Raw genomic sequence first — 20,143 nt, 5'->3', positions numbered from 1 at the left:
GCTCTCCTTTGGTATAAAGCTCGCCTCCAGATATGGGGTCAGTAACAGTCCAGTGGCCCAGAGGAAGGCCTGGAACCCTATATTCAGATTTAGAGACCTGTTGCACCCCCCACCACCCAGGCATGCTTCACCAGGGCCTCAGCATGAAACGCTGGTTGTAGCTTACAACCAGCTTTAGTTACAGCATCTCCAGGCACCAAGAGGACCTTCCCCTCTTTGCCTGCAGTCCTTACCCCAGGAGCCACCCTTTATAGGATGACAGCCATTTCAGGGTGGGGGTGTCTCTTGCTCTGGGTCTTTGGTCCTTGTGTTGCCCCTAGGGAGACAGGAACGAAGCTCTGACACACACATGAATGAACCTTGAAAGCATTAGGCTAAGGCTGGCGCCGGTGGCTCACGACTGTAATCCTAGCTACTCAAGAGGCTGAGATCTGAGGGATGGCGGGTCAAAGCCAGTCTGGGCAGGAAAGTCTGTGAGACTCTTATCTCCAATAAACCACCAGAAAACCAGAAGTGGCGCCGTGGCTCCAGTGGTAGAGCACTTACCTTGAGCTGAAGAGCTGAGGGGCAGTGCCTATGTCCAGAGTTCAAGCCTCATGACCAACCAAAAAAAAAAAAAACAAGCATTAGGCTAATGGGGCCATAGAATTAGAATTCCACCAGAGGAATTTGGGGGAAGATACTGATATATTTAAACTATAGTAAGAGAGGAGTAAGAAAGATGATAGCATGTGTAATGGGTGTGGATGGGGTACCATGTAGTGAAGGCAGACAGATAAGAGGCTAAAATAGGAGTTACATTTGGGGAGTTTCGACTCAGAGAGACATCAAAAGACGAATGTCCATAGGCATCTGAATATAGGAATTTGGAACTCAGGCAAGAGGAGAAATCTGGGCTGACATCATCTGAAGTATGTGTGGCCACAGAAATGGCGAGGGCCATTTGGGAGACCGTTTGCCCACAGTGAGCAGGGGTTAAACTCTAGCTAACCAGAAGCACAGAGAATCTGGCTGAAGACGGCTGCGGTGCCATGGCGTCTGTAGTCCCATCTACTCAGGAGGCTGATGTGGGAAGACTGAGCTTCCAGTTCATGGCCCGCTGGGCAACGTAGTGAGGCTGTCTCAAAATGCCCTCTCTACAGCTCTAAGTATGTATCTGCATCTGTACGTGTACACACACCGGCATACGTGCTCGTGCGGTGAGCGCGCACGCACATCTTCGCAGGGCCCACCTAGCTGCACGGAGAAGACGCTCTATGGCAAATCAGAACCGCAGCGGATCCCTCAGGAGGCGCATGCGCGCGCGCATGCGCGGCAGCCCCTCAACGCGCGCGGCTAGGTAAGGCCGGGGTGGGGCGGGGCCGGTGCCCGGCGCCGGCAGCGGGCGCAGGCCGCAGCCGAGGCACCGCGATGCCTCCGCGGGGGTCCGCGCCACCGAGCATGAGCTCGTCATGGACGCGAGCCGGCCTGCCGAGGCCCTTGGCGAGTGCTGCCCGTGTCCTCGGCCGCGTTGCCGCCGAGGACACGGGTGACTCGCGGGGAGGGGGGGGTGGAGCCCCTGCACCGGCCCCACCAGCCTGGCGACCGCGCAGGCGCAGCCGGAAGCGGACGCCGGAAATGGCCGCCCGCTTCCGGTCCTGCCCACCGCAGCCGTGGCACTGCGATCGGCTGGCATCCGCCGCGGCCTGTCGGGTGCGGCTCCCGGAGGCCACGGCAGCCGGTCACCGGTCCTGCCCGGTCCCCGGCGCTGCCCGGCCGCGACTCCCACGCTGGACGCCCGCTGCCCGCGGAGCGGGAGCCGCCTCGCCCTGCGCCGCCCAGGCCCCGAGGTAGGTCAGGCCCGAGCCAAGGCCTCATTCCTTTGATTCAGTGGGTGAAACGCCTCGCTTGAAGCCACAATCCAACCAGTCTGTAACATCCACGTCGCAATGAAAGACGGGTTGGGAAGGTGGCTCAGTGGTAGAGCGCTCGCCTCGCATGCTTGAGGCCCTGGGTTCGATTCCTCAGCACCTCATAAGCAGGAAAAGCCGGAAGTGGCGCTGTGGCTCAACGAGAGCGCTGGCCTTGAGCTGAGGAGCGGAGGGACAGCGCCCGGGCCCAGAGTTCAGGCCCCACGACCGACAAAAGAAACGAAAAAATTCACCTCGCCTTCACCACAAAATACTATTTATTACAATGAAAAATTGCACATCACATAGACACCATCAGTCTGCTGAAAGACTGCAATCTAGCGCTAGAACAATGAGAACGCACCAAGAACAGCAGAAGCCGGATCACTACATAAACAAAAGTGCATATGCTGAAACATTAAAGAACCAAAAGTGCATATGGTAAACATACTTCTTAGGTATCCAAACAGTAGAGGTTACAGTACATTCTTAGAATGATATAAACATGTATTTATGTTGTCTTCACCTTTCCCCCTGAACTGTTCATGCTAGGAGAGATCTCAATTCAAAAAGACAGAACACCTGTAATCAAATGTCCTTCGAAAGATGGTAACAGTCATCTTTACACCAGATCAATAGCTCTCCTAATCTGCAAGACTAAAACAACAGAGCTCGATAAGCCAGCAATCATGTTAGGTACACAGTTCATCACTGCATCAACAATAAAAGCCAGTTCGGCACAGTTTTCACTCTGTAAACATGTAGTTAGCCAACTGTGCACAGTAACAAACTTTTACATTTAGTTTTTCATCCCTGGATTGGCTTTATGCAGTATTTAACAAACACTAACACGAAAAGCTAGTAATATCTGAGTTAGAAACAAATCTTATGGGGTCTGCCTTTATTGTTTGACAGAACAGGAGGATGAAGAGACCATTATCATAAAAATAGCCTGAACACCACTGGCATAGTAGCTTGAGTAACATGTAACAAAAAACAAGGGCACTGCAGGACTACTAAAATATGCCTATTTCACAGTAACTAATATTCAGGCTTTTTTCCCCTACATACTAGTCACAACAGAATTATTATTCCCATGAGTATGTTAACTTTTCTGTAAAATGTTATTTTTTTCTAATTTTTTTATGAATTGTTTGGCAAAAGCTGTCAAATACAGAAAGCTGCGAATACTAAAAGGTAAATGCTGAAGGAAATATCTGGAAAGATGAAGTTCTGTATTAATGTGCGCAACAGAACTTGGACAAATTCTCATCTACATTTTCTTAGAAGCAAAGAAAACATGACTGACTGCTTCTGTTTTTTCTATCACTCTGTTCAAGGGCCGTCTGAGATCTTCTACTTCTTTCTGCGGCAAATATGCTGGTGGAAACCCAGTTACTCCTTGCCTCCCAGCTCTCTTAAAACTGAAACACTGAGTATATGGGGTACCTTGCCAATTTCTCCCTCTGAGAACAGAATCTGAAGAAAGGCATTGCTCTTGAGTAAACATCAGTATACCCTTGCGTTAGTTGCAAAGAAAACTGAGGAACATCTACACAATTCAAAGTATCTCAAGAGTGAACTGAAGGCCTCTATTTTCTTTTCTTTTTTTAGTCAGTTGTGGGGCTAGAACTCTGGGCTTGGGGGTCCCTGCTTTCTTCAGCTCAAGGCAAATGCTCTACCACTTGAGCCACGGTGCCACTTCCGGTTTTATGGTGGTTTATTGGAGATAAGAGTTTCACGGACTTTCCTGCCTGGGCTGGCTTTGAACTGTGATCCTCAGGTCTCAGCCTCCGGAGTAGCTAGGATTACAGGCGCGAGCCACTGGCGCCCGGCTGCCTTTATTTCTAACTTAAGACTTTGACATAATGTCTTATATCCTCTAAGAGTGGATACAGAAACAAAGAGCCAAGGCCATAGTCTCAATTTTGAGTCCACAATTTAAAAACCAGGTGACAGATAGGGGAAAAAGAATAGACACTGCTTGGGGCTGGGAAGGTGGCTCAGTGGTAGAGGACTTGCCTTGCATGCATGAGGCCCTGGGTTCGATTCCTCAGCACCACATAAGCAAAATGAAAAAAGCCAGAAGTGGCACCGTGGCTCAAGTGGTAGAGCGCTGGCCTTGAGCTGAAGAGCTGAGGGACAGCGCCCAGGCCCAGAGTTCAGGCCCCTCGATTGGACCCCCCCCCAAAAAAAAGACTGCTGGTTTCAGCCTTTTTCATTCCTGCTGCAGCAGCCAGCATCTTTCAATACATCAGCTTCTCAACCTGCTCTTTTGTAGGACTGCCTTCTGAAATCCAGCTGATTGGCAAGAAGACCATGATACTTTTCAGCAATAATCCTACTCTAGTAAGTACTGTACTTTTATAACCTATTTAAACAGAATGAGGCCATTCTTTTAATCAAGACCACTTAAATACGGCTTGGTTGTATGTATACAATCAATTTTGCTGTGAAGAGTAATTCCCCATGAACATATATTCATATCCTCTAATTCTTAACAGCCATAATATTTAACAATATTTTGTTCCAATATTTTTTTCTGTAATGGTATCTACATCAAAGAGTTTTGATCAAAAGCCAAACAATTTCTATACATATTTTTCTTTGGAAATGGAGAAAAGATTCTTTTTCTTAAGCCAAAACTGAAGCCTTCATGATGTACTATCATGGAATGTGAAACTTCTGACCTGATGTAGGATAGGGAGTTTAAACTAGAAGTCCTTGGAGACTCTTCCCTTTCCTTGTATGTGACAGTCAGGCCTTGGGAAAAGTACAAAGGATTCTGGGATTACGTATATAATGATCATCCTCCTATGCTATTTTAGCCTCCTTGTCTCCTAGAGGTGCTAGCTGTGTTGCCAAGGCCAAGAGGCAATACAGTATCAAAAAGTGCATGGCCTTTGAGGCTACCTCAATGCAGTGTCAGCATCATCACAATATGATGTTTTGTGGCTTAGCAAATTCTGACCTCACCCTCTGAGGACTTCTGTTTCCTCATTCATGAAACAAGAACAATCTCTTCTCTGTCACAGATTTACTCTAAAGATTAAATTACATAATATACGGAAAGTTTCTAGCGTGCTCAGAGAAAATAAAACAAACAGTTATGAAAGCCGGGTGCCAGTGGCTTATGCTTATAGTCCCAGCTACTCAGGAGGCTGAGATCACAGTTCGAAGCCAGCCTAGGCAGAAAAGTCTGTGAGACTCTCGTCTCCAATTAGCCACAAAAAAGCCAGAAGTGGAGCTGTGTCTCAAGTGGTTAAAAAAAAACAAAGCTAAGGGCAGCACCCAGGATTTGAGTTCAAGCCCCAGTAGCAGCGCACACATACAGCACACACACATACTCATGTACATGCACACACACAAAGTTAGGATTATTTATAACAAATCAGGTTATTTGTTTTAGTAGTGATCTGGAGACAGATCCTTCTAGAGAATAGCAGGTATTTTCCACAAACCAAGTCCATCCAACCTCCTGAAAAGGGCTGTAATTATATTACTAAAACTCCTGTGAAGCACTTAAGTCACAGATGGCAGTACCTGCTTCTGCCATCAGATTTAAGAATGGAAACTCCATAGACTGTCTATTACAAGATATCAAGTAGTCAGCCATGGTAGTGCATGCCTATAATTCCAGCTCTCAGGAAGAAAGGCTAGAGGATCTTGATTGCAAGGCCAGCCTAGGCTATATAACAAGACCCTGTCTGAAAAAAAAAAATCAAAATGTGGTCCTAAACTCTTATAGAAATTCTCTTGTAAAACAATGATCTCTTACAAATATTACACTCAGATAGTCATATGAAATGTATAAAAGACACAAAAAACACTTACTTTCCTAAACACATGTGCAAAACTGGCAAAAAAATAAGTTTTCCCTCTAGAACATTGTTTAAACGACATAAAAAACTAAAAGAACTCTAGCAATAACCTTCATTTTACTGAAAACTGGATTTTTTTTAAAATTTAAAGTTCCATATTTCTCTGGCTCATATAAATGGAATTTGATAACTGAGTTCAAACTGTGGCTCCAGTGGTAAGTGTGCTAGTGGCATTCCTTAATTAGGAATAAGGAATAATACTGCCTAAGTTAAGGTTGTGGTAAGAATTAAATATATAGTGGAATGTATGTATAGGGCTGGAACATGGCGCCTGGCACATGAACAGTAACTTTCTCACCACAGAGATCCCCTAGGCATTAGCAAAACCTTGTTCTAATTATATGGTGCTTTTCTTGTGGGTTTGCCTATGAATAATGAGACGCATATACACTTTAAAACTCTTGCCACACTCCGTACATTTATAAGGTTTCTCTTCTGTGTGGCTCTTCTGGTGGCATGCGAGTTCTGACTCCAAAGCAAAACTTTTTGCACATACTTTACACTTATGGGGCTTTTCCCCAGTGTGAATGCTTTGGTGAGAAATAAGCTTAGAGAAACAAGGGAAGGTCTTGTCACAGTCAAGACACTGTAATGGTTTGAACTGGGAGAAGATGTAATAGTTTTCGTCATCAGTGCTGCTCTGATCGGGTTCCTCCTTGAAGCCCTGCTCCAGGAGGGGGCGACTCGAGGACGTCCCAGAGCTCTTCACGCTCAGAGCATTCTGGTAAGGCGAGGCCTGTGTGCTGGAATCTCCATTGAGATCCACATTCATCTTCCCAATTGAATACTTGTCATCATGAGCATAGGGAGCATAAGAGGTCTGTGTGCTGGAATCTTCACTCAGAGACACATTTATTTTCCCAGTAGAATATTTCTCATCATGAGCATAGGGAGCATCCTGGTAAGGAAAGGTCTGTGTGCTGCAATCTTCATTCAGAGCCACATTTATTTTTCCAGTAGAATATTTCTCATCATGAGCATAGGGAGCATCCTGGTAAGGATAGGTCTGTGTGCTGGAATCTTCATTCAGAGCCACATTTATTTTCCCAACACAATATCTCTCATCATGAGCATAGGGAACATGCTGGTAAGGAGAAGAAGGTGGTATGCTGGGTTTTTTATGCAAAACCACATTTGTTTTCCCACCAGAATATGTATCATAGTTCTCACAGGGATCATACCGGTAAGGAGAGGATGCTGTGCTGGTTTTTTCATTCAAAGCCACATTTGTTTTCCCACCAGAATATTTATCATGGTTAACAAAAAGAGTATTCTGGTAGAGAGAGGTCAGTGTGCTGGCTTTTTTATGCAAAGCCAGATTCAATGTCTTTCCAGAGTGTTTGTCATGGTTAGCACAGGCAGTGTTTTGGTAAGCTGAAGTTGGTGTGCTGGTTTTTTTATGCAAAGCCGTGTTTGTTTTTTTACCAGAGCGTTTCTTACAGTGAGCACATACAGCATTACGGTGAGTTGAAGTTGATGTGCTGGATTTTTTTCGCGAAGCCAGATTTGCTTTCTTCCCAGAGCATTTCTTGCAGTGAGCACACGTAGTTTTTCGGTGAGTTGAAGTTGATGTGCTGGTTTTTTTACGCAAAGCTGGATTTGTTTTCTTCCCACAGCGTTTCTTACAGTGAGCACATGCAGTGTTGTGGTGAGTTGAGGTTGAGGTGCTGGTTTTTTTACGTGAAGCCGGATTTGTTTTCTTCCCACAGCGTTTCTTGCAGTGAGCACACAGTGTTTTTCGGTGAGTTGAAGTTGAGGTGCTGGTTTTTTTACGCAAAGCCGGATTAGTTTTCTTCCCAGAGGATTTTTTACAGTGAGCACACAGAGTGTTTTCGTGAGTTGAGCAAGTTGGTGTGTTGGGTTTTTTATGTAAAGCCAGATTTGTTTTCTTTCTAGAGGATTTATGACAGCCAGCGCACGTAGTGTTTTTGTGAGTTGGAGTTGGTGTGCTGTTTTTTTTACGTGAAGCCACATTCGCTTTTTTGCCACAGTGTTTACCACAGTTGGCACACTTGAGTGTGCTGGTTTTTTTACGTGAGGCCCGACTTCTTTTCTTCCCACAGTATTTACCGCAGTGGGCACACGCAATGTTTCGGTGACTCGAAGTTGGTGTTCTGGTTTTTTTATGCAAAGCTACATGTTTCTTAGCAGAATTTTTATCGTGGTTAGCATGCTTATCTGTTTTTTCAGCAGTGTGGCTTTTCTGATGCTGGGTCAAGTCTGAGAGCCACTTAAAGCCTCTCCCACATATGGCACACGGGTAGGGTTTCTGCTTTGTGTGGCTCTTCATGTGCCGGGACAGATGGGAGTGCTGGCGGAATCTGGCAGCACACTTGACACACTTATATGGCTTCTCACCAGTGTGGACTCTCCTGTGCGTCCTCAAGTTGGCTCTATGATTGAAGATCTTCCCACAGTCATCACATGTATACTGGTTCTCTCTTGAATGAGTTTTCTGACGTAAACCAAGGTATGAATTATCACAGAAGGTTTGGTCACATTCAGCACTCTGGTAAACATTGTCAGGGGGTTCTTCCCCGGGAGGCTCAGTAATTTCTGAAAGTGTTCTGGTTCCTAAATACTGAGAGAGTTCTACTAATGGGGTATGGTTGTCAATGGTAATTAAAAGGTTTATGAATCGTTTTTTGCAAGTGGAAGTTCCACTTGATATTTTCCATTCAGGGAGTGTAACCTCATCTTCAGAAGATTCTGGATAATCAACAAGGGGTGAAGCAATGGAGTGCTCTCGGGAATGCTCTTCAAATTCCATAGACTCTAGGCTTAACTGCGGGTTAATGTCAGTCTTGCCTTCCACTCCTGTTGATAAAAAACAAAATAAGGCAAAACAGACAATGCCTGGAGGTGAAACTAGGGAAGGGAAAGTTCAAGTGGTTACACAGAAGACTAGGAAACAGCACATAGGTTCTCTTAAATGCAGAAACTGAGAAATAGGCAATGTTGAGAGCCACAAGGCTCTCGTGACTTCCCCAAAAATCCAATTCTCCAAAAGTATACTAGAAGGAGAGAGCAGAGAATGGTGATCAGTAAGGGCCAGAAGGACAAGTGCTTGGCAGATGCTGACTAAATGAATGGTTTTCTACTTAGTCTGTTTTGATCTCAAGAGCTTTTCACAGACTGGTGCTGGTGGCTCACATCTGAAACCTTAGCTACTCAGGAGTCTGAGACCTGGAGAGTTGCGAAGTTCAAAGCCAGCCTGAGCAGAAACTGAGATTCCATCAACAAAAATACTGACAGGAGGTATGGTCAAGTGGTAGAGCACTAGCCCTGAGCAAGAAAGCCAGGGAGCAGGCAAAAGGCCATGAATGGAAGCCTTAGTACTGGCATAGGCATGCATGTACGTGCGTGCACACACACACACACAGAAATTTTCATTATTTAAGTTACCTCAGGGACAGTGAGGTATCAACTCTGGAATGGATAGCTGGAGGGTATGGCCCTAGTAGAACACTCGCCTAGCAAGTTAAAGGTTCTGAGCTCACACTGAGTACAAAGGAGAAATAACACACATGCAAAATATAATTGCGATTGACATACTTATTCACCAAAAAGGTAAGTTTTGGTAATTTTTCTGCCTTAACAAAGAAACACAGGTTTCCCAGAGCAGCCTCACTGTCACTGTCTTTCAGGGAAGGATCAAAGTAGACTGCTGTGTGCCATGGCAAATAATGTTCTCTCAAAAGTGGCTGACAAAACTTGAAGGTGGCAAAAAGAATTTTTAAAATATTTTTCTGCACATAAGTAGCCCTACACATCTAAAGACTCTGAATCGTAGATTCAACCAATCACAGATTGAAAATATTCACAGCAGATGTCACATCTGTGATGAGCATATACTTTTCTTCTTTCATTCTTTCCCGAACAATACAATGCAAGCACTCCTTATACTGTTTTTAACCTTTATTAGTATTATAAAGTAATCTAGGTATGATTTAAAAGTCTGTGGGAGGCCATGAATAGCTCATATACAAATACTACACCACTTTGTGTAACAGATGAGCATTTTCAGAGTTTGGCATCTTGCGGGGAGGGGGAGTCGCGGAGGGGAGAAGGAGGAGGTTGGCTGTGTCCTAGAACCAGTCTCTTGTGGATAGGAAGGACAAGTCTATTCATTTGTAAAGCGAGAATATTAACACAGACAGGACCTTTCCTTCCAATGAGTATTACTACAGAAAGGGCCTTTCCTTCCAATGAAACAAAGTCTGATGATTGTCCCAGGTCACTGACTGCAAAGTGTTTCTGGGCTGCAGTACAATGAATGTAAATGCAAATAGTTCACAGTGGTTTTGCTGATGTGAGAATGAATTCAGAGATAATGGATTCCAACGCAAATCTCAAATAGATTCCAGAGCAAAATAACTGCAAAACAAGTAGCTCCCCAGAAACAGACTTAGATTATCTGCATGCAATTCCCTTTAAAATATTTTTTTTGAGACATTTGCTATTCAGGAAGTAAAACTCAGGTTCAAGATGAGCCTAGGCCAAACATCTGCACACATAAAGTTAGCAGAACTCTATCTAAACAAACAAAAAAAAACAACAAAAAACAGGTGTGGAGGTCTGTTGCTGTAATCCAACCTACACATGAGACCTTAAGTAATAGAATCCTAGCCAAGGCTGACACAAAGCAAAACGCTGGTGGCTCATGCCTGCCAGGAGGCTGAGATCTGAGGGTCTATGTTTGAAGCTATTCTGGCCAGGAAAGTTCAGGAGATTCTTATCTCCAGTTAACCACCAGAAAACCACAAGTGGCACCGTGGCTCAAAAGGTAGAGTGCTAGCCTTGAGCACAAAGAGGCTCAGAGGCAGTTCCCAGGCCCCGAGTTCAAGCCCCACAACCAACAAAAAATAAGAATTAAAGCAAAAAAAGTTACATGTATGGTTCAAGTAGTAGAGTGCCTGCCTAGAAAATTTGAGGCCCTGTAGTTAAACCTCCATACTGCCTTTTTTTTGGGGGGGGGTGTCGGTAGTGGGGCTTGAACTCTGGGCCTGGGCATTGTCCCTGAGCTGTCTTCAGCTCAAGGCTAGCACTCTATCACTTGAGCCACAGCGCCACTTCCAGCCTTTTCTGGTTATGTGGTGCTGAGGAATCAAACCACAGGGCCTCAATACATGGAAGGCAAGCAATCTACCACTGAGCCACCTTCCCAGACCCTAATTTTTTTTTTTTTGTCCAGTCGTGGGGCCTGAACTCTGGGCCTGGGCGCTGTCCCTCAGCTCTTCAGCTCAAGGCTAGCGCTCTACCACTTTAGCCATAGAGCCACTTCCGGCTTTTTTCTTTTTGCTTATGTGGTGCTGAGGAATCGAACCCAGGGCCTCAGGCATGCAAGGCAAGCGCTCTACCACTGAGCCACCTTCCCAGCCCCCCTAATTTTTTTTTTAAAGAACTCTTGCCGAATACTAATCTGCCTCTATCTGTAGAAGCTACTCAAACCTACAGAAAGTACCACTGCAGATGAATATACAAAGCAAGATTCATGACCCAAAGTGGAAAGACCTAATACATAGGACATTAGTCTCCTCAGAAAATACTGCCTAAGCAATAGGCCAAATAAGACAATAGGCTGATCTGAATTCACCATAATAAAGCAAAGGCAAACCCTGAAAGGATCAAACTGACTTCAGATAACTGCATCCTAAAACAAAGTGCAAAACTATTTTCTAAAATACAACAAAAGACATCAACAAACATAAAATTCACAATGTCCAAAATCTACTAAAAATTTACAAGGCATGTGAAAGAATTAGGAAAATGTGACTTAGTAAGAGGAGAAAAACCCATCAATGGAAACAGACCCAAGAAAGACACACTTGATAAAACTAGCAGAAAAAATGTTTTAAAAGCTATTATAAATATACTCCATTTGGTCAAGAAGGTAGTAAACATGAACATGACAAAGTAGAAGATATAAAACACGAAAAAAATATAACCAAACTCAGAGATGAAGGCTACTCATATATGATAGTAATACACATCTGAAAAGATAATCTCAGACTTTGAAACTTGTTCTTTCATGTAAGTTGTTATCACAAGGATACAATCACCCAGAAAAAAGGTACTATTCAACACCATCAACATGTGGAGAAGGCATGGAATCCGCATCCTGGAACACACAAAATTCCCAAAGCACAGCAAGAAAAACCGCCTTACCAATGCGAGTCCCATCGTCCAAACATTCCTTGGTGGCCTTTCTGCTCCGGGGCCCTGGAGCAGCATGTGGACTCACACATTCCTCTTGAGAAAAATGCACGGCCAGATCTTCAAATAGCATTGGCCCCTGAAAAAACAGGAGAGCCCATCTCACTACAAGAGGTTAGCAGGACAAGCCCTCTGGTGTGTTGGAAGATAAAAGAGCTAAAAACATCACAGATGCTGGGGGCTGACGCCTGTAATCCTAGCTCCTCAGGAGGCTGAGCTCTGAGGATTGCTGTTCAAAGCCAGTCCTGGCTTATCACCAGTTAACCACCAGAAAACCGGAAGTGGGGCTGTGCTCAAGATGGTAGGGCACTACGCTGAGTTCAAGCCCCATGACTGACCACCCACACACACATAAAATCACAGACAAGGGAGAAAAAGGACTCAATGTCAAATACTCCACAGGACAGGAATGGGTATAAACACATCGTAGGGGTGCCTTCAGAGTTGGAAAGAAGGTAGTACGTGGCTCAAGACCTGTAGTTGTCCCTGGAAAGGATGGAGGACCAGACTAGAGGAGGAAAAACACTAAGGATGCTGTAAGAAAAACTGGCCATCTCAGGAAGAAAAAGACTTCCCCAGTTCCTGCCAGCACTCCTTCAAGGCCCTTCTTCCTAAGTTTATTTCTCTAACCAATTGAACTTTGGCATGATTAAGAATCACTGTGGCCAGGAGATGGCGGCTCCCACCTGTAATCTTAGCTACTCTAGGAGGCTGAGATCTGAGGATCGCAGTTCAAAGCCAGCTGGGGCAGAAAAGCCCTTGAGACTCATCTCCAATACACTACTCAGAAAAAACAAGAAGTGGTGCTGTGGCTCACGTGGTAGATCATTAGCCTTGAGCACAGAAAGGCTCAAGGATGGAGCCCAGGCCCAAGTTCAAACCCCTGGCCCATTCCCTGCCCCCCCCCCCAAAAAATCACTGTGGTTGGCTGGGAATGTGACTTAGTGGTAGAGTGCTTGCCTAGCATGCATGAAGCCCAGGGTTTGATTCCTTAGTACCACATACACAGATAAAAACCGGAAGTGGCACCGAGTAGCCTTGGGCAAAAAAAGCTCAGGGAGAATACGCAGGCCATGAGTTCACGAAAAAAATCACTGTGGCATCAATATCATATTCAACGGGTATGAAGCCTAAAAGTCTACTTAGAGAGTGACTTTCCTCTCAACAGTGAGGCGGGCTGAGAATTTTTTAAAAATTATTATAAAGGTGATGTCCAGAGGGATTACTTAGGTCAGATAGAGAAAGCTTCCCTTTGGACCACGTCATCCCTCCCAAGCACGCTGTTGAGAAAAACAGTTCTAGGCCCCGCCCCGTGCCCTCGCCCCAGCTGCGCAGAGGAAGTCGGGCAGCGAAGACCACTGGAGGAGACACACCCACCGCGGCCGTGGGGCCCCGCCGGGGCCAGGCCAGAGCCTCACCAACATGGAGACGCGGACACCGCGGCCGTGGGGCCCCGCGGGGGCCAGGCCAGAGCCTCACCAACCAGGAGACGCGGCCACCGCGGCCGTGGGGCCCCGCGGGGGCCAGCCAGAGCCTCACCAACATGGAGACGCGGCCACCGCGGCCGTGGGGCCCCGCCAGAGCCTCACCAACCAGGAGACGCGGCCACCGCGGCCGTGGGGCCCCGCGGGGGCCAGGCCAGAGCCTCACCAACCAGGAGACACACCCACCGCGGCCGTGGGGCCCCGCGGGGGCCAGCCAGAGCCTCACCAACCAGGAGACGCGGCCACCGCGGCCGTGGGGCCAGGCCAGAGCCTCACCAACCAGGAGACACACCCACCGCGGCCACCGCGGCCGTGGGGCCCCGCCAGAGCCTCACCAACCAGGAGACACACCCACCGCGGCCGCGGGCCTCGGCGAGCCCTGGCGGTTCTCACCTTCGATTAAAAGGCCAGAAGGAAAGCTGTGGCTCAGGCGGTAGAGCGCCAGCCTTGAGCGGACGAAGCTCAGGGATGGCGCCCAGGCCCCGAGTTCAAGCCCCAGGGTCGGCGCGCGCGCACACACACATTTACACTTCCACGAAAGAGAAAAGAAAAAAGTGCCTCGCCTCACCTGGGCTTCCGAGGTCGACGCCATCTGCGGTGAGGGGCGCCGTCGCCGAGACGCCTCGGGACGTCAGGCCGAGGCTCCGAGAGCGCGGCCCTCAGGGACCCCCGGGAGGCCGCCAGCCGCCCCGCGCACCATGCACCTCGCGCGAGCCCGGCGGGCACCTGTGCCGCCGCGGCCCCGAGGACGATCCTTGCGGCAACGAGGGCCTCGGCCTACCCGGACCCGGGCGCCGGGAAGCAACGCAGCGGAGACGAAGCGATGCTGCAATGAAGATGCAACGCAGCAGAGATGAGAGACGCGCAGAGCGCGCGCGCGCTGCGGGGGCGGCGGCCGCCCACGCAGCCGCAGTGCGCAAACCGCCGGAAGCGACGCACCCCGGCGGCGGCGGGGGGGGGGGGGGGCGGGGACGGGGGGGGGGGGACTCCACAGTCCTGTGCGCTGATTGGATGGATGCCCCAGAAAGGGCAGCCCCTCTTCTGTCTGGACCAATTGAGTATCTTACTCAAAGTCATTGTATAGTCGGCCATTGAAAGACTTCGCTTCTTCTGCGTGTCCACAGAGGAGGCATTTCCGCTTCCGCCTGCCTGGTCTCCCCGGTGAGTTCCCGGAGGTTGGCCTCTTCAGTGGGGTGACGCGCGAGGCGTGATGGTTCCAAGGAGGAGAGCGAGAGATTGCAGAGCTCGCGAGAGAGTCGGTAACGACATGTGTGACCCTCAGGCCTCGTGGGCGTGAAGCTGGGGGTCTGGCCTGGGGGAGGCGAGTGGGAGGCCCGAGTCGGGCCGAGGCCCGGAGGGCGAGGGGGGATGAGCGGGGGCGGAGTCGGGGGTCCGACGCCGAGTCGGCGCTGACCCCGCCGCGCCATCCCAGCCATCCCAGCCATCCCGGCCACACCGTGCTGGGCACGGCGCGGCGTCCACGGAGTCGGGAGCCGGGCGCCTTCCCACACGGGCCTCAGCGCTGGCCAGCGCCGTTGCCGAGGCTTCAACCCGGGACTCTGCCACCTTGCTCGGCTGGCTTGGTCGTGAATGGCGCCCTACCACTTGAGCCGTGTCTCTAGTCTCGTGGTGGTAGCTTTTGGTTCTTGTTTTTGTTTTGGGGTTTTTTTGGTCAGTCGTGGGGCCTGAACTCTGGGCCTGGGCGCTGTCCCTCAGCTCTTCAGCTCAAGGCTAGCGCTCTACCACTTGAGCCACAGTGCCACTTCCGGATTTTTTTCTTTTTGCTTATGTGGTGCTGAGGAATCGAACCCAGGGCCTCAGGCATGCAAGGCAAGCGCTCTACCACTGAGCCACCTTCCCGGCCTAGTCTGGTTTTTGTTTTTGTTTTTTTTCTGCTTAGACATAGAATCTCTCGAACTTTTCTTCCCCGTCCGACTTTGAACCACGATCCTCAGACCTCAGCCTCCTGAGTAGCTAGGATTACTGACTGGCATGAACAGCAATCAGGTTTCTAGCCAACGTTTTCTCAGTGGCGTGGAGTTCAAAGCACTTCTTGCTGGGGCCATGTGGACATTTCTGACATTGCTGAGCCGTTTCAAAATCATCAGTCCAGGCCGAGGGTTGAGGGAAGCATGGAAGAAGGCGTGCTTCTGGCGTCCTGTACCCCGTGATTTCGCAGGCCTCACGTGGCACAGCCAGGTATTCCCCACCCCTGAGAGATGATGTGAGAGCAATAGTGAAGGTGTTTGGGGAAGTCGGGAGATAGAAAAGACAAGGCTAATACTTTCTTGAAAATAAAGACCGGATGTAAATTCCAGTTATTAATTGGAAGCAGATAAACAAGCATTTGGTCTGATTGGTAAACCCAGTCTCAGGGCATACTGCCATTGATGGAGAAACAGACCTCCACGATTTGCCCTAACCCTCTGACATGGGGCTGTGTGGCCACATGGTCACCCTCTTCCATCTTTTTTGGGGCCTGTCATCATTGGTGATGCATCTTTTATACTTGCATTATTTCACACTAAGGGAAAAATCTCTCTGGGAGCAAAATGCTTGGCTCCTGGTCGTTGTGGTTGTGACCCGTGCAGATATTAAACCCTTTAGAACCGTGTGTCAGGAGAACCTGTCTCATGCAGATTTCACTGAGCCTTTCTGCTCTCTCCAGTGTGCTCCCAGGGTGGTCCAGAGTCCTCTCAAGGCAGAGCTAATACTAATCAACAGGCTTTTAGGCAGGCTTAACATGAAGTGGTCTTTCTGGAAAAGATGTTTTTGAGACTCATGACTTTCTACCTGGGGCTTGAACTCAGACTCTGAACACTGTCCTTTAGCTTTTTTTTTGCTCAAGGCTGGCACTCTACCACTTGAGCCACACTTTCACTTTTAGCTTTTTTGGTGGTTAGAGATGAGTATTTCATGGGCTTTCCTGCCCAGATTGGCTTTGAAGCAGAATCCTCAGGTCTCAGACTTCTGATAACAGGAGTGACTCATGATGGCATTTAGCAATGAACCAGTTTGTGTTAGTAATGAATTCATTTGTGATTGTTTCTTAGTGGATACTCTGGGCAGCCATTAGTGTGTGGAGAAGAGCTTCATTCTGCAAAGGCCACGGGTGGATGTCTCATTGTAAAACAGAGATGATATCTAGCTTCCTTTCAGAGTTAAGGAAGAATAAGAACCACCGAAATCCCACTGTAGTACAACAGATGCCTCTGTTGGAGTCCTTGCAAACCATGTAATCACACATCTCCCAGACACAGTGTCCTCACCATTGAACCCACAACGCCTGGTCCTCCATCAGTGAAGAGAGGGAAAAAGAATTTTGTTTCAAAGCTTGGTTTTCGTCTTGCTTTCTGTTTATGAAAACATAGTGGTGGTTCATGTTAGTAAGATCTGAAGGTTGGGGACTTGGTTCAAGTGGTAGAATGCCTGCCTAGCAAGCCTGATGTCTGGAATTCAACTCCAATCTCACTACAATCAATAACAAATGAGGGGCTGGGAAGGTGGCTCAGTGGTAGAGTGCTTGCCTTGCATGCCTGAGGCCCTGGGTTCGATTCCTCAGCACCACATAAGCAAAAAGAAAAGCCAGAAGTGGTGCTGTGGCTCAAGTGGTAGAGCGCTAGCCTTGAGCTGAAGAGCTGAGGGACAGCACCCAGGCCCAGAGTTCAGGCTCCATGACAGATCCCCCCCAAAAAAAAATTAATAAAATATAGCTGGGCACTGGCATTAAATAAGTAAAGTCTCTGAAAGGATTCTAGGAAATTGTAGTGATGATTACCTGAGTTAACTGCAATCAACAGTGTGAGGGAAGCTCCTTTCTCACTATGTATCCTTTCATTTCTGCTTTTTAAAATTATCACAGGCATGCACTACTTCTTTTTTAAAAAAGTTTCATTTTCAGAGGATCCTCTCAAGTTAAAAAAAAAACTTGTTGGATAAATTTGTAAAAAAAAAAAAAAGTGTAAAGATAAGGGATTCATAAAAACTGGGAGAAGAAAAAGATCAAACATACAAGAAATGCACCTGAGTACAATGGGAACTCTTGTACTTCAGAAAAGTAAAGAATACCCCATAGCGGGGAGGGTGTGGGCCACTGTACTGCCACAGCAGGTACAGAATCTTGTCAGTCTTGGTCTGAGATCACATCAGTTAAACCTTCCTAGCAGGCAATTTTAACTTTGTCTCCAAAGTTAAAATGTGAGTAAAAATAATTGAACCAACATTCTACAAATTTTTCCTAAGGAAATAACATATGTTTTCTCCCAGTTATGTAATGATTTTTTCCACTGTTCAATGATGCAAAAGCAGTACACATTCTGTGGAAACCACATCTGACATTTTGATATTTCCTTAGGGTAGCAATATATGGTAGCAATATATGGCACAATACTTACTCGAGCTGTTAGCAAGCTGCAATCTTAGTGATGAAGAAGATTAACCAGCCGGGCGTGATGGCTCAGGCCTGTCATCCTCACTACTCAAGAAGCTGAGATCTGAGGATTGCGGTTCAAAGCCAGCCCAAGCAGGAAAGGACAAGAGACTCATCTCCAATAAAGCACTTGCAAAACTGGAAATGGTGCTGTGGCTCAAGTGGTAGAGCTCTAACCTTGAGCTGAAGAGCTGAAGGACAGCACCCAGGCCAAGTTCAAGCCCCAGGACCAAAAAAAAAAGATTAACCAGTACTATACAGTGTGCTGTGTTGAATATATAAGTATTCAGTAATGACATGAGGTGGTCAATGTTGTATTATAACCTAGGCTTTTTGCAAGATGAATTTGCAAAAGTGTAGACTAAGGGAAGTTCTCTGAGCACGGCTAAGCTATGATGGTTTTTAAAGTTTGATTGGAGGCACAGACAGACATATATGTGTACATAAACACTATGGACAAGCATATGCACACGTATGTTCGCCAGTTCACTTTCACTTGCCAATTCATCTTCTAGTGCTATACATAGAACCCTGGAAACAAATGTTTTACTCTGCCATCTGGAGAGTGCTTCTCACTTTAGTGATCCTGTTTGGTGCATTCTTATTTAAATGCAAATTCTGATCCAGTCTGAGGTTTGTCATTTGTCACAGGCTCCTAGGTGATGGGCCACACACAGTAGTGAGGACCCAGGAAGTTTGCCTGTCCCTTATAACCGAAGGGGTTCCTCACTGCACTCATGTTCTGACAAGGGGAAAGGGGAAGGGCGAGCAATTTCTTTCTTCTTTTTTTTGTGCCAGTCCTGAGGCTTGAACTCAGGCCCTGGGTTCTGTCTCTGTACTCAAGTCCAGCACTCTACCACTTGAACCACAGTGCCACTTCCTTCTTTTTCTGAGTTTTATTATTGAAGCCCTGGTTGGCTTCAACCCGTAATCCTCAAATACCAGGGGCTTGAACTCAGCCTGAGCGCTGTCCCTCAGCTCTTCAGCTCTAGGCTAGCGTTCTACCACTTGAGCTACAGCGCCACTTCCAGTTTTCTGGTGGTTTACTGGAGAGAAGAGTTTCACCAATTTTCCTGCCCGGGCTGGCTTTGAACCACGATCCTCAGATCTCAGCCTCCTGAGTAGCTAGGATTACAGGCGTGAGCCATCTGCACCCAGCCACAGCGTCTTGGGTAGCTAGGATTATAAGTATGAGCCACTGGTGCGAGTGCAGTTTCTTTTTCTTCTTCCTTTCTTCTTTTTTTCTTCTTTTTTTTTGTATGCTGAGGTTTTAATTTAGACCTATTCCCCCAGCCCTCTTTGCCTTAAGCTTCTCAAGTAGTCTTGTTCTTTTGCCCAGCTTTCCCTTGGACTGTTATTTTGTTTCTGCCTACTCCCCAATAGGTGGGATTATAGGCTGGTACTACTATGCCTGACCTTCAATTTCCTTTTCTCATACCCACCATTTTGCTTTAAGACCCTCAAAACCTGAACATTCAAGAGAGTAATGCAGTAAATACTTCTGTACTCCCCACTGAACTGCACCAGTTAACATTTTAGCAGTGTCCTTAAAAGGATGCCTATATCACTTTCCTTCTTGTCCACTGGTAAAACCATGAGCACATGGCCTGTGGCGAGTGAGAGTCTATGGATACAGGTAGATGAGATAGAGCAGAGTTTTTTGTTTTGTTTCATTTTCGCCAGTCCTGGGGTTTGAACTCGGGGCCTGGACACTGTCCCTGAGCTTTTTTGCTCAAGGGTAGCACTCTTCCATAGTGCCACTTCTGCCTTTTTATGTGCAGGGCTTCATGCATGCTAGGCAAGCACTCTACCACTAAGCCACATTCCCAGCCCCTATTTTTTTTTTTTTAAGAAGAGGAAATGTGGAACAGTGGATTCAACTTCGCTATAAAGTATGGAGGGCTTAATAGTATACCCATACATGTCCTTATATGCCCATTACAACAGTGTCTTGCCTGCATCTTCCCTTTATTTTGTCATATTGTGTGAACTTACATTATGTCACAATTTAGCCCAGGCTGGCCTTCAACTTGACAACCTCCTGCCTCAGTTTCCCAAGTGCTAGGATTATCAACTTATACCATGATTCACTACTCAAATACTTTTTGCAACAAGTTTAATTAGAAATCCTTTCAGTAATGAAACTATAATCAAGAGTCCAAAATGTCTTGAATGAGGGCAAACACACCCTGGCCGCTTGCTTACAATAGCACATTTGTGGCATTTAATCTTCATTTTGGCCTA

At 47.1% G+C, this 20,143-nt stretch overlaps 2 protein-coding genes across 4 annotated transcripts in view; one reads left to right on the top strand and one right to left on the bottom strand.

The window, feature by feature from the left end:
• Window positions 1-1,655: 1,655 nt before the first annotated feature.
• Window positions 1,656-20,143, top strand: part of LOC138814593 (N-alpha-acetyltransferase 60) — a 33,810-nt gene continuing 15,322 nt past the window's right edge. Inside the window, exons 1-2 of one of the 3 annotated variants that reach the window (XM_070003621.1) lie at window positions 1,656-1,829; window positions 4,171-4,238. The gene's annotated coding sequence lies outside the window, so the exon portion shown is untranslated. Of the gene's footprint in view, window positions 1,830-4,155; window positions 4,239-14,627; window positions 14,730-20,143 lie in introns of those variants that run through there. The other 2 variants (XM_070003622.1, XM_070003623.1) reach the window with 2 other exon arrangements.
• LOC138814585 (zinc finger protein 107-like) lies at window positions 2,145-14,151 on the bottom strand. The gene is made up of 3 exons (XM_070003601.1): window positions 14,039-14,151; window positions 11,939-12,065; window positions 2,145-8,587 (listed from the first exon to the last, which is right to left on the bottom strand). Exons 1-3 carry the CDS (start codon window positions 14,060-14,062, stop codon window positions 6,108-6,110), a joined length of 2,631 nt encoding a protein of 876 aa, XP_069859702.1. The 5' UTR covers window positions 14,063-14,151; the 3' UTR covers window positions 2,145-6,107.

This window comes from Dipodomys merriami, unplaced genomic scaffold (genome assembly GCF_024711535.1).
Source record: "Dipodomys merriami isolate MVZ:Mamm:240054 unplaced genomic scaffold, mDipMer1.0.p SCAF_60, whole genome shotgun sequence".
Lineage (NCBI taxonomy): Eukaryota > Metazoa > Chordata > Mammalia > Rodentia > Heteromyidae > Dipodomys > Dipodomys merriami.
Note: the sequence above shows the minus strand (reverse complement) of the source record. Positions and strands in the feature narration are given on the sequence as shown.